The sequence below is a fragment of the Sapajus apella genome, unplaced genomic scaffold, assembly GCF_009761245.1.
Source record: "Sapajus apella isolate SASKATOON/1434 unplaced genomic scaffold, GSC_monkey_1.0 scaffold12, whole genome shotgun sequence".
Taxonomy (NCBI): Eukaryota; Metazoa; Chordata; class Mammalia; order Primates; family Cebidae; genus Sapajus; species Sapajus apella.
Genome location: NW_022436952.1, coordinates 22815527 through 22830036, shown reverse-complemented (window position 1 = coordinate 22830036; position 14510 = coordinate 22815527). Strand labels below are relative to the sequence as shown.

At 34.3% G+C, this 14510-nt stretch overlaps 1 protein-coding gene across 2 annotated transcripts in view; it reads right to left on the bottom strand.

The window, feature by feature from the left end:
• MYH8 (myosin heavy chain 8) overlaps window positions 1-6989 on the bottom strand; it is a 50833-nt gene extending 43844 nt beyond the window's left edge. For both annotated transcript variants that reach the window (XM_032280278.1, XM_032280277.1), the window contains exons 1-9: window positions 6930-6989; window positions 6684-6727; window positions 5009-5247; window positions 4189-4332; window positions 3949-4105; window positions 948-975; window positions 735-843; window positions 555-647; window positions 367-430 (exon numbers count right to left, since the gene is read on the bottom strand). In XM_032280278.1, coding sequence (XP_032136169.1) covers window positions 367-430; window positions 555-647; window positions 735-843; window positions 948-975; window positions 3949-4105; window positions 4189-4332; window positions 5009-5218 — 805 coding nt within the window. In that variant the 5' untranslated portion in view covers window positions 5219-5247; window positions 6684-6727; window positions 6930-6989. The remainder of the gene's footprint in view (window positions 1-366; window positions 431-554; window positions 648-734; window positions 844-947; window positions 976-3948; window positions 4106-4188; window positions 4333-5008; window positions 5248-6683; window positions 6728-6929) is intronic.
• Between the last annotated feature and the right edge of the window lie 7521 nt (window positions 6990-14510).

Here is a 14510-nt window from a genome sequence, read left to right as displayed (position 1 = left end):
CCTAGGATTCATTCTGTGATGAGGGGCTACATTGAAAACATCTACCAAAACTCAGATCAGGAGCAAACCACAGAGATATATTGGAAACACATAGGTAACCCTAGTATTTGTTCTGGAAAAAAAAAAAAAAATCACAGTTGCTTCTGAGGCAGGAGTTTCTCTAGGATGTGTTATGGAACTATTAAGTCTGAGATTGAAATAAAGGAAACACTTAGTGGATTATGGGTAAGCCTGGCATTCGCTTACAGGCAGTACTGGCAGCAGACTACCCTTTTAACAGGCTTCATGCACAGCAAATGTTGCAAAATATCCCTGCAAATGAAACCACTTGTCTCTGTTTTGATTTTCACTGGTCCTGTTACTCACATGTTTCGATATCAGCAGATGCCAGCTTCCCCGTAGTACCAAAGTGGATTCTAATGAATTTACCCTTGAAAAGAATATTTAGTATTAGAAAACTGAAACACACAGAGAGATACAACTGCAATAATAATTCAGACATGACTACTCTGAAATTTAAGGGTCGAGTAGACCCCTCTGTGACTGAGACTCACAAAGCGAGAGGAGTTGTCATTCCTCACAGTTTTGGCATTGCCAAAGGCCTCCAGTAGGGGATTGGCACTGATGATTTGATCTTCCAGAGTCCCCTGCAAAGGAAGGAACAGTTCTCACATCTGGGACTCCAGACGTCTGAGAGCCTTGACAGAGGCTCTGACTCTGGCTATCGGACCTACCTGCATTTTGCGAGATTCATCCTTCTTCTTCTCTCCAGTAACTGCAATTGTTGCAAAGTATTGGATGACACGCTTGGTGTTCACAGTCTTTCCGGCACCAGATTCTCCACTGTCAAACAGAAATCAGAGAATAGATCAGAGAACTATGACCTTAGGTTGTCAAAATCTAAGGCAATCCTTGCAAATCAGAGAAGAAAAAAAAAAATCACATACGTGATCAGGATGGACTGGTTCTCTCGATCTGTGAAATAATTCAAAATTATCAGTTAAAAAATGCATATTCAATATGAAGACTGTTGAATGAGTTCAGATCAAACACAGCTTGATACCTTTTTGAAGATGTCACTTTTGGTTTTGGTTTTGTGTTTAGCCTCCAGAATAGCCAATTTTCTTTTCACTATACAATGTGTGAAAATGAGAGGCAAAGAATCATCTATTCCTTTTTGTATTTATCAATTTTCAATTGTGGTAAGATACAGATAATAAAATTTACCATCTTAACCATTTTTTAAGTGTAGAGATCGCTGGCAGTAAGTACATTCATAAAATTGTACAATCATCACCACCCTTCATCTCCATAACGTTTTTCATCTTGTCAAACTGAAACTCTGTGTCCGTTAACCTCTTGACTCTCCATCCCCTACTCCTCCCATTCTCTGGCACCCATCATTCTACTTTCTGTCTCTATGAATTTGACTCCTCTAGGTCACTCATATAAGAGGAATCATAGAATATTTGTCTTTTTTGTGACTGGCTTATTTCGCTCAACATGATGTCTTCAAGGTTCGTTTACATTTTAACATATGTCAGAATTTTCTTCCTTTTAAAGGCAAGATATCTTCTTGTATATATGTATTTGTGTGTGTGTGTGTGTGTATATATATATATATATATATATATATATATACACACACCACATTTTGCATATCCTTTCATCTGTCAATGGACACTTGGGTTGCTTCCATGTTTTTGCTATTGTAAATAATGCTGCTTTTAACATAGTTGTACAAATGTCTCTTCCATACCCTGCTTCCAGTTTCTTCAGGTATATACTCACAAGTGGAATTGCTGGATCATACTGTAATTCTACTTCTAAATTGTTGAGGAACTACCATACTGTTTCCACAGTAGCTGAATCATTTTACATGATCACTAATAGTGCACAAGAGATCTAATTTCTCCAGTTTCTGTCAAAACTTGTTATTTTCTGATTTTTTGATAGTAGCCATCCTAATGAGTGTAAGGTACATATTTTATTGATTTTTAAAACATTTCTTATGGCAAATTCATATATATACAAGAGTAGAAACAATGATATGAGTCCCCATGTGCCCATCATACAGATTCAATGGTTATTAACATTTGGCTAATTTTATATCATCTACACCACATCCCAATCCCAATGAATTATTTTAAAGAAAATCCCAGATATCTTATACATTTATTTATAAATATTTTAATTAGAATTACAGAATTTTGAAATCGTAAAAGATCTTAGAAATTGCTTAGGCCAACTATCCCTTACATTTAAGGGATAAAGAAACTGACACCCATAAAGGAAGAAGTGACTTTTCTAATAATAAGTACATAGCTAGTTAAGGTCAAAGATATCCTCCTGCTGTCTTCCCAGCTTTTGATGTCACTACTTAGACTTCTGGCAATACTAAATAAGAGGGTCTGGAATTGTGAATATTTGTGTTCATCTGCTTTTATTTTCCTTTCAATCTTATATGCATTTCTAAATAATAAAAATAAATGTCACTATGTGACTGATATGTTGTATTTATATCAAGTTGCTGATTTGTTAAATCTCCAATTCTATTCTGTTAGATGATAAAGTTTAGAGAATCACAAAACCTAAAACTCTATTCAGGAAAAATAGATACAAATCTGAATGTTATTTAGATGTAGATATAGAGATAGACTTTAGAAAACTTTGGTCTTCTCTTCGGGGAAGTCGATGCAGATTTTGCATCCTATTCAGATAGATTTGTTTTATAGTATAAGCAAAACCATGGAAGATTGTATCACATCCAGTGGGAGCACAGATAAGAAAACAATGTTCCCGTCTCTTGGCATTGCTAAAATAACACTCACCAGGTCAAATGCCAGAGCTCTGCACTATTTTGTGCAAAAATCATGTTTGGGAGCCATAAGTGACTTGAATTTGGAGCAGCCCTAAACCCAGGGGAAAGGGGAGCTTGCCGGGGCGGGGGAACAGGGGTGGTGTACATAGCTATGTAAGTGCAGCTGCTGAGTATTCAAACCTCTGAAATGAGTCAGGATTTAGATAATTTCTGGGAGGTAGCTTCTGTTGATAACTATAGAACAGTCTGCCTACTGGCATAGAATCCTCGTAGAATTGATGGCCAATTTATAATGGAAGATTCCTATTTTATCCCTTCCTCTTTTCTCTCCCACTTGAAAAGGCAATTCAAAAACAAGTGCAAAAAAAAAAAAAAAAAAAAAGAAAAAACACCTTAATTTCCAAAATTCCATGGAACAACAGGAAACTCAGGAATATAAAGTATTTCCAAAGGCAGTGTGTTTGGTGTATGGAGATAAAAGGCTTTCAGGCTGCATTTGGGCCTATGATGCATATCAAAGCTGGTTGTTTATGCCTTGATAAGGCAGGAAAAATAGACTGATAAAATTTAAAAATTTTTCTCAGAAAAGATATTTTTTTCCTTCCATTTTAATACAAAAGTTCTTCAAATCTTTGGGAGGAAAATCATAGCTTGCTTTATTCATGCTGTACCCTAAAGGCTGGCAATATTAGCGGTGTCATTCAAAAATGAAGATAAGAATTCACCAAGTTTTCCACCTGTGACTGATAACTCTTTTCCTTGATTGTTTTGAACCTGGGTATTTTAAAAAAGTCTTATGAACATTTTTCTATCCAAACTGGAAAGTAAAAGTAAAAAAATATGGAAAGCAGTAAATATGTTTATGGAGGTCTAGTAATTGTTTCAGCTAGGCTACCACTTACTAGCTGGGAAGGACAATGAAGTCAGTGAGCTTCACTTTACTTATCTGTAAAATGGAGGTAGCTGCTGGGAAGAGCATAAGGTGTCATAGCTGTGAAAGGTTTTTGAAAACAGTAAAGCCCCATGTGGCCAGAATATATTATTATAATATAATGAGGCTTGGAAGAAGTCTGTCTGTTCCTCAGACGTTCTATTTACCCATTTCTGTAAATAGATGCTTCACTCACCAGTCAGCATGAACTGATAGGCGTTGTCAGAGATGGAGAAGATGTGGGGCGGGGCCTCCTGGCGCTTTTTGCCTCTGTAGGCAGCCACCACCTCGGGGTTGTACACCGGCAGCCACTTGTAGGGGTTGACGGTGACACAGAAGAGGCCTGAGTAGGTCTGGGAAAATCAGAACATTATCATTTGAATCTTGTTTTTACTCAGAGAGAGAAATGAAATAAAAGGTGTTTACAGACACTCACGTAGATCATCCAGGCTGCATAGCGCTCTTTGAGGTTGTACAGCACTCCAGGCTCGTGTAGATGAGTCATCATGGCCATGTCCTCAATTTTGTCATATTTTGGAGGGTTCATAGGGAAGACTTGGTCTTCCCTGACAGTTAAAGTCTGGTGAGTAAGCAAGAGACCAGTTTGTTTTAATGGTTGGAGGTAGGGTTTATGTTTGCCAGTATATTTTGATATAAAATCATAATCACCCATACTTCTCATTATCTTATTCACTGTCCTTTAAAAAAAAAGCATGAAATATATTCATTTCAGAGTTTAATGTTAAGAAAACCTGTTTCCTATGATGAACTAGGATACTATCTTTTTAAAATATATTTTCTTCCACATTTTTGCTCTTCTCCCAGATTTATCAGTTTATATCCTTTTATTCTTGTTTTAATAGGCTAAATTTTTATTTTTTCCTTTCATTCATTAAGAAACTTCATTTTTTGGAAGTAATGGGGATATTAATACATTATTTAACTGAGTAAATATTTAACTTCTAATAGGAGGAGCTTATTTTCACTTCTCTCAAGTTTGGAGATTCCGACTGGGAAGTGGGGAATTGAAGGGAAATGATGAAGGCTGTACATAATGGAGTGAGGTCCTGTGGGAGGTTGGAAGGGAAGACACGAAGTTACTTCTGTGAATTCCTTTTGCCCTCCTCATCTGATGTCTCTACACTGACTGGAAGGGTGTTTGCATTGGCAACAGGCTTGGAGATTCCCAGTAAGTTAGGTGTCAACTTTTGAACCAAGAATAACATGGAAGTATTTTCTCCTTTTTTTTCACTTACTGCTCCACCTTCAGTCTTTACAATTACTTTCCCTCCTTCTTTGCTTTGTATGGTGCTCTTCACATAGGATTCCTTGGGCTCCGCCACAAAGACAGATGTTTTAGCATCAAATGGCTTGTTTTGGGCCTCAATCCGCTCCTTTTCCGATTTTCGAAGATAGGGAGCAGCTTCGCCAAAAACAGCCATCTCGGCGTCTGAACTCGCACTCATGGTGGCTGTGATTTATTTAGCAAAGGATTCTGCCAGGAGAGGAAAGAAATGGGAGAGAGAAAGGAAAAGCAGAAGTCACAAATATGAGTTAGGATTTGAAATGAAAGAAATGTTGAGCATAGCCTGTGCTGTAACTATTCCTCCAAACTGGCACTCCCCGGAGTTCTAACATAGTCTAAAGGACAAGTTTGGAGTGAGTCTGTAATTTGAGATTTCATTTTTAGGACTGCAAATTTCCTTTCCAGATCACATATCTTGATCTTCAGGGATACGGTACCTACAATTGAATTAGAATGAAACCACTATAGCTAAAACTATTGATGGATTGTTTTATAGCAACTGTCATTATTTAATTCCTTCTCCTCTTTCTGCATAATGTTGGTATATGGCATGTACCAGGACAGTCATATAATTAGAAAAGAAAATTTGTCTTGTTCAAATGAAGGTTCATATTTTGAAAGCTATCAAAAAACCTTGCCTTTTAAGATGACTATTTTCTCTCACAAAGGAAATAATTATTTTTAACATCTTTATGTTGATATTTGGTGTTATATCTCTCAATCAATTGTTAGAAGAACATTCTAGTACTCTTGTTTTTTTTTTTTTTTTTTGTCATTTGGCTTGTTCCCAGGAGACTTAGCATTGCCTTGATTCCAAAATCTTTTCTGATACTCTACTTTTGACATGAAGGATTTCAGCTGTCAGTTAACAGATCTAACCACACAGAAATGAGACTTTCAGCACAAAGGCCTTTCTTCCCACATAAATTCTATGTGGTTCTTTTCTTTCCAACCAGAAAAACAGAGAAAAAAGTTGAAGAGTATATCACATGCATGTAAGTCATTGTCTTCTGATTAATAGATAGGCCTCTGCAATGTAGGTATGTTAGACTGGTTGAGTTTTTCCTTTATTTTCAATTAGTAAGTTACTTAGGGAAGGGCAGGATCCCTCTTAAATTAGTCATAGTATTTAACATCCCATGGATGTAATACTTGTGACCTTTTAAGTAAATAATAAGAAGTCTTTCTGACAATAAATAACAACAACAAAAGTAGCTAAAATATAATGGTTTTAATAGTGGTGTTTGTGTTTATATTTTTAGGTAAGAATCTTTCTGGGGTGTTTAAAACTGTCTATGAAATGTCTTAAGTGTTCAGTGCTTTGCCATAGAACATTGGCATGGACTAGTCTATTGCCACTGGACAGTTCTAAGCACAGCTGAGAACTCACTGTCAAAGCTAATTCTGTTCTAAATGGTCTTTTAATCTTAGAACTGAAATGAGGATAGTCTCTGAGAACAAGACATTTTGAAAAAGTTATTTTCTAGCATTCATAAACACTCATTTGGAAACACTTTCCTGATTTAACTGCAAAAACATGGAAATGGTGTATAACTAAGGATTGTTCACAGCTTCATTAGACTATATCCCCTCTGTCATCAATAAAGAATAAAACCAAGTCTTACCTCTGGAGTTCCAGATGAAAATGTAGGTTCAGAAGTGTTCCACACTAAAACAACAAGTTTCTTATTAGTGAGGCTCTGAAATTCCAGTAATATAGTTACAGAATTAAAGTTTTCCTACCCTAAAGCTTGGTTCTATGAAGACAGAAGTTAAGGTTGACAAGGCAGTTTAATGCACACAGGTAGCTATGAGATCAGCCCTTTTGCCCCACCTGGGGTTTTTCGAGTTCCGAGGCCCACATCGCTTACCTCTGGGTTCTTGGTGGAGATAAGGCACAAGGGTCAGTCCTGCTTATATAGGAACTAATGTGCTGATGCTGCAACTACCTCTTCTTTGTTAGGGCAAGACATTTGGCAACATGAACCCTCAGCATAGTTCGTAGTGACATTTGGCATGTTTGGATATAATTAGAAGTATTCATATCATTTTGAGTATGCGAACCAATCTCCTATAAATAATTTGACAGAGACCGATCTGCTGGCAGAGAATGCTTTCTAGTGTGCTGGGAAGGGAATCTTTGACAGTGCCTGATGGGGCCTCAGAGTAAGTTCTTAAGAGCTATATTCAATTTGGCAAACTCTTTCATGCATGCCTGTGGTAGCCAAATGATCAGATACCCGGGACACACTGCTGTCAGGGGCTTAAGCACTTTTCCTTGTTACCTCGGGAACCCCCAACTATATTCCCTTGGGCCACTGCAGATGCTTACTCTTGAAGTCCAGGCTTAGACAGCAGAGATTCCACATTGAGTCTCCACCATTGGGCCAGTGCCCACTCATCTAAAATTGAAAAATATTATTAGTAGAAAATAATATGTGTTTATCACAGAAGAAAATGCAGGTAAGTAAAAAAAGTCTCTGTAGTCTCTTATGCAGAAATAAGATATAGGCATATAAGTGGGATTATATTGACACATGTATATATAGTACATGTATGCCTTGTAATCTGCTTTGACAATTAATATATCGCTAATGTAATTTATACACTATTATTTAAATAAATTATGATTTTTTTTTAAAAATTAAACTATTTTTTAAGGTCAGATATATTGAGGTATAATTTATATAGAGTCAAATTCACCCTTTTAAAGTGAGTTTTATGAGTGAGTTTTTTAAAGTGAGGTTTTTTTGCTTGTATTTTAAAAATTTTTTAAACTTTGTAATAAAATTCACTTATTTTGTTGTATGATTCTATGAGTTTTTCTATATGTATTGATTTATGTAGCTACCACCACAGATAAGATGTGGAACAATTCCAGTTCTATGAGTTTGATAAATATATGTAGTTGTGTAACCTCTTACATTGTAATTACATAAAAATTAAGGCCTTATAGATGAGGCTAAATTTTCCTTTTGATGAACACTCACAATACTGGTATCTCCCTTTTCTCCCAAGGTAACTATGGATACCCATTTGATTTGTAATATTGCAGACCTTTTCTGTACATTTGCATATGTAGTCTCTGGGAAGGTATGAATGAGTAAAACTGGTTTAAGGATATTGGCCCATAGAAAATTTATAATATATAATATAGATGTTTAAAATATAGATAGTATTATAATTTATATATTTACAAACTTTCTTTTTTCATTCTATACTCTTGGATCATTTGCCATGTTAGTACATAAATAATAATATGGAAAAATTTCAAACATATACAAAAGTAGAGAGTAGTATAATTAACCTAGTATATTCATTGTCCAGATTGATAATTATCAGTTCATGGTCAATCTTGTTTCATATATATTCTCACCATTATCTCTGTCACGGGATTATTTTGATACTACTCATTTTTAAATTTCTCTGTAGAATTCCATAGGTTTCAGATTGTAATAATTGCTTTTTTATGCAAGTTGTAAAAAGTATCTCCTGATCTAATAATGATCTTTACTATGAGATCTCAGTCTTCTAGAGGTTTTACATCTTTAGATAGTCAAAGTTACAAAAAATTTTCTTTTATATTTTTGCTTTGTTATGTGTATTGTATAAGAAAAACCTTCTCTAACTCAAGAACTCAGAGTCATACATATGTTCTTCTGCATTTTCAATCTAATGCTTAAAAAAATAGTGAGATTTGTAATCCAGCTGTGTGTGTGTGTTTGTGTGTGTGTAATCTGTTTCTAGATTCCTTATTTTGCACCGTATTTCTATGCCAATAGCATAGGTTTTGATGTCCAGTAGGGCCAATTTTCCCTAATTATTCAAGTTGTCCTGTTAATTTTTACCTTCTACTATATGAGTTTTAGAATCATTTTTTCAGATTATGTGGAAAATTCTATTGGAATTTTGATTTGGATTAAATTGATTCAATAGGTTAATTTGATAAGAATCGATACCTTTACGAAAGCGAGTCTTTCAGTTTATAAGCAATGATATATTTTTCTGTGTATTCCAAGTTCTTTTAAAACATATTTTTTAGTCATTTTCAAAAGTTTTTTCCATAAAGATCTTATATTTCTTGTTAGGGTTATTCCTACAAATTTTATAGTTTTTTTGTTGATATGTTAGATTTTTTGATTGTTGATATGGATTATTTTTCCTATTACACTTTCTACTTGGTTACTACTGGCATGTGGCAGACAAGTTTGCATAATCAGAGCTTCACTTTTGTTAGTGGCATTAGTATGTCAAACTCTATGTTATTATATTCAGACTCGCAGCGTAGGGCAACCATATGACACTGTTTTGGCTAGTGAAATGCAAGCAGATGTTGCTGGGTGCGGTTTCCAGAAAAGCTCTTCTCTAAAAGAGAGTAGACTTTGCTCATACTACCTTTTTCTTCTGTTTTTCTTCTACTTAGAACACAGATGTAATGGCTAGAACTATAGCCTTAAAAGAAAGGTCAAGAGATTTTTGGAGACCTTAGCCTTGATACCCGTGAGCTGAATTTCATTGTGTGAAGAAAAAAGTAAAGCACTAATTTTTCGAGGCATTGTTTACTCAGGTTTTTTTTTTTTTTAATTTTTTGTTACTTACAAACATAATCCCTAACAGATACATGGTGTTTCAGAAAGTTACTGACTTTTCTGTGTTAACTTTAATCTGGCCCTCTTCCTGAACTCTCTTATCACTTCTAATAATTTATTTGATGCTCTTGGATTTTCAAGGTGTCATGTGCAAATAATCATAATTTTGCATCTCCTTTCTCTTGTCACCTGTGTTGTTTTTTTCCCCCTTACTGCATTGTCTATGACATTTAGGACATTGTTGAATAGCATTAATATAGTATTAATACTGAGATACTTGTGTACATATCCTGTGCAGGTTAACGGCATCCTTATCTTGTTCTTGACTTTTATTGGATTGCATCTGATGTTTCACCAAACATAATATTTACTGTATACTTTTGTATCTAGTTTGCTAATAATTTTGATCATAAAGATGAGTTAAATAGTTCTATTTCTAGGTATATGCCCAAGAAAATTGAAAACATGTTTATATAAGAACTTGTACATGAAGTTCATAGCAACGTTATCTATAACAGCCAAAAAGTGGGAACAATCAGATGTCCATCAGGCAACAGGTAGATGAGCAAAATCATGTTTATCCTACAATGGAATCTATTAATGCAATGAAATATTACTCAGCCGTAAGAAAGAATGAAGGCGGATGCTACTATATGGGTGAACCTCAAAGATATTATGCTAGGTGAGAGAAGCCTGACACAAAAAGCCCATATTTGGTGATTCTGTAGATCTAAAATGCCCAGAATAGGCAAATTCATAGAGAAAGAAAATAGATTTGTTATTGCCAGAGGATGTGGAGAGAAGAGAACTGGGGAGTGACTGAAAATGGACATGGAGTTTCTTTTTGGAATGGTGAAAACATTCCATTCTGGAATTAATGGTGATGATTGCATAACTTTGTGAATCTAATAAAAACCCCTGAATTATACACTTGAAAAATTTTATGACATATGAATTATATCTACAAATAATGCATTGGATTTTACCAGTTCTTTTTGTATCTATCGAGATTACTGTTTTTTTCTTCCCTAACCTATCAATGAAGTGAATTATATGGTAGATATTCCTCACCTTTACCACCCTAGAATTCATAAAATAAAAGCTATTGATATAATATTGTTTAATTCCCTGCTGCTTTCAGTTTTCTAATTGGAATTTTTACATCTGAGTTCATATATGACTATGTCAAAATTTTCTTATGCTATCATTTTCTTGTTTTGATATTAGGACCATATTAGTCTTGTAAAATAAACTGAGCACCTTCCTGTTTGTTTCTTTATAATATTGAGTTTGAGATGTGAATTATCTGTCCCATGATAGTTTGATAGAGTTCCTCCATTGGAATTCTTTTGACCTCTAGCCTTTGTGGAGTATAACTTTTTTCCTCTTATTGAGTTTTTTAATGATTATTGATTAGTCTATGTAGAGTTTCTACTTGTTTTTTTGGCTCATTTGGATAATTTATAGCTTCCTAGAAAATTACTTATTTTGCGTGAGTTTATATTTTTGGATTTTTTTGTGCATATCTTTTTATAATAAAAAATCTCAGTGTATTTCATTTTATTATTTATTTTATTTATTTATTTCATTTTATTTTATTATTTATTTATTATTTATATTAATTTTGTTCTTTTTATTTGCCAAAGTTTTGTCTTTTCCATTTAGTTTTACTGAATAGCTTTTATTTTCTAATTTATTATTTTCTGCTTTTATTTTATCAATTCCTTTATTTCCTTAGATTTGTTTTATTTGTAATTAGTTTAAAATTTTGATTCTCATTTCAACTCCCAAATTATTTAGAGCATTTTTGTTTTTTAAACTTCCAGGTGTATAATTTGGGTGTTGGGGAGGCGGATTTCATCTAGCTGTTAATTCTTTTTATCTTATATGAGTATGTGTGGTTGTAGTGTGTTCATATCCTAGTACAATCAATGGGAATGAGTTGTAGTTCCTGTAATTGTGTTTGTGTGTGTGCATGTAAGTAATAATTCAAATAGTATCCAATACCTCTTGAAACTCTCATAATCTTCTGTATTATAATTCATGTTTTCCTTCCTTAAAAGGTTACTATGAGTTTATTTTTATGATAATTATTTCTCTGCATTTCTTAATGTTTTAATATTTGTATACATGCACCCCTAGTTTAGTTTTGCTGTTTTTGAACTTCATTTGAATACAACTTAATTTGTTCTTTAGTATCTCACTTCTTTTGCCCAAAATTATTGTTGTGAGATTTTTCCATGAAGTTACATGTAACTGTGTTTTACATTCATTGTGTACAGTATTACATTGTATGATAATATGATAATTTATTCATTCTGCAGACAAATTTTTGGATTGTTCCCAGTTTTTGGCTATAGTCTACTGATTGTTTGATTTCATGATAAACAGTGACTGTCACCTGTATGATATCTCATTCTAGAATTAGCATTTCTTTTGTGGCTTTGCTCATGAGTCAGTTCTTTTTGCTTTTTAAACATCTTTATTTAGATAGAATTTTGCATACCTTAAATGTCATCCATTTTCAGTATACAGTTCATTGAATTTTAGTAAACTTACATAGTTGTGCAGTCTTCACCACAATCCAGTTTTAAAACACTTTTATCAGTCCAAAACGTTTCCTTGTGCTTATTTGCAATTAATTCCCCTTCAACCCCAAACCCCAGGAACCACTGATCTGCTTTTTGTCTCTTATAATTTTAACTTTTTTAAAAGAAATTTTATATAAATGGAATCCTACAAAAGGCAATTTTTTGTGCCTGGCTTCTTTCCCTTAGCATTTTCATCTCAACTCCCAAATTATTATGTTAATTAAACTTTTAGGTATATAAATTTGGGTTTGGGGGAGGTAAATTTTATCTAGCTATTAACTCTTTTATCTTTTGTGAGTGTCTTTGGTTGTGGTGTGTTCATATCCTAGTAGGAAATTTAATTTTTTGAATTTTGTTTTTTGGATGTTGTTTCTTTTTCTTTTCTTTTTTCTTTCTTTCTTTCTTTTTTTCTTTTTTTTTTTTTTTTTTTGAGACAGAGTCTTGCTCTGTCACCAGGCTGGAGTGCAGTGGTATGATCTCAGCTCACTGCGACCTCCACCTCCCAGGCTCAAGCGATTCTCCTGCCTCAGCCCCCCGAGCAGCTGGGACTACAGGCATGACACCACGTCCAGCTAATTCTTGTTTTTAGTAGAGATGGGGTTTCACCATGTTGGCCAGGATGGTCTCCATCTCTTGACCTTGTGATCTGCCTGCCTCAGCCTCCCAAAGTGCTGGGATTACAGGCTTGAGCCGCCGCGCCTGGCCTCATCTATGTTGTTTTATGTGCCAGTAATTCTTTTCTTTTTATGAATGTATATGTGGTAGTCCATTGTATAGAAGTACTACATTTTGTTTATCCATTCATCAGTTGGACATTTGAATTCTTCCTAGTTTTTGGCTTTTATGAATAATACTGTTATTAACATTCCATATAAGTTGTTGTTTAGACATTTGTTTTTATTAGTTTGTTTTCCAGGAATGCATATTCGGTATTATAAAAAATGGCCAAACTGGGAAGTAGTAGACAAAAGATATTGCATCCATTCTGGATGGAGAACTGCAGTAGTGGAGTTTTAAGTAAAAGAAAGCAAGTTTCGGCCGAGCATGGTGGCTCACACCTGTAATCTCAGCACTTTGGGAGACCAAGGCGGGCAGATCACGAGGTCAAGAGATCGAGACCATCCTGGCCAACATGGTGAAACCCCGTCTCTACTAAAAATACAAAAATTAGCTGGGCATGATGGTGTGCGCCTGTAATCCCAGCTACTCAGGAGGCTGAGGCAGGAGAATTGCTTGAACCCGTAGGTGGAGATTACAGTGAGCTGAGATTGTACCACTACAATCTAGCCTGGCAACAGAGCAAGACTCTGTCTCAAAAAAAAAAAAAAAAAAAAAAAAAAAAAAAAAAAAAAAAAAAAAAAAGAAAAAAAAGAAAAAAAGAAAGCAAGTTTTCAGGAATAAAAAGCTTTTACCACATAAGGAATTCACAAGACACCCTACCTGACATCAAAACACATTATTAAAATATGGGATTAAAACAATATATGATTAATGTATATAAGTAGAAGAGTAGAACATAATATAGTCCAGAAATGGACTCTTGTATGTATAGCTAGTTAGTATAGGCTAAGGGTGCATTTCAAATTCACTGGAGGAAAGGAAAAATAATTCAGTGAGTTAAAATTGAGACTTACTATTTGAAAAAAAAATAAATTACTTCCTTGGCTGACACCATTTATAAAAATAAGTTCTAGTTGAATTAACATCTTAGGCATGAAAACAAAGCAAAAACAAAGAAGTATTGAAGAAATTGTAGGAGAATATATATTGGTACTGTTGGAGTAGGGGGAGATCTTTAATAAGGCAAAAAGATCAGACATTTGACCACATCAAAATTTAAAACTTCTCAATGATTAAAAAATCTACACAAACAAATTGAAAGATAAGTGGCAGGCTTGGACAAACTATTAGCAACTTAAATAACAAGTTATATTCAGAAAACACACATACGCATGTACACACACATACGCATGTACACACACACACACACACACACACACACACACACACACACACACACACCCCTCCTTCAAATAGAAAAGAAAGGGAAGTAAAAGTGAGTAGGAAAAAAATAGCCAAAATACATAAATAGGCAATTCATGGAAGATCCACTACACATGGCTAATAAACATGTAAACATTCTCAATTTCAAGAGGTACAAAATAACAAAGAGCTAGTGTATTTTACCTATCAAGTTGACAACAACAACAAAAAATGATGGTAGCAAATGGTGGTACAGAAAAATGAATGTTCTCATATATTGTGAGTAAAA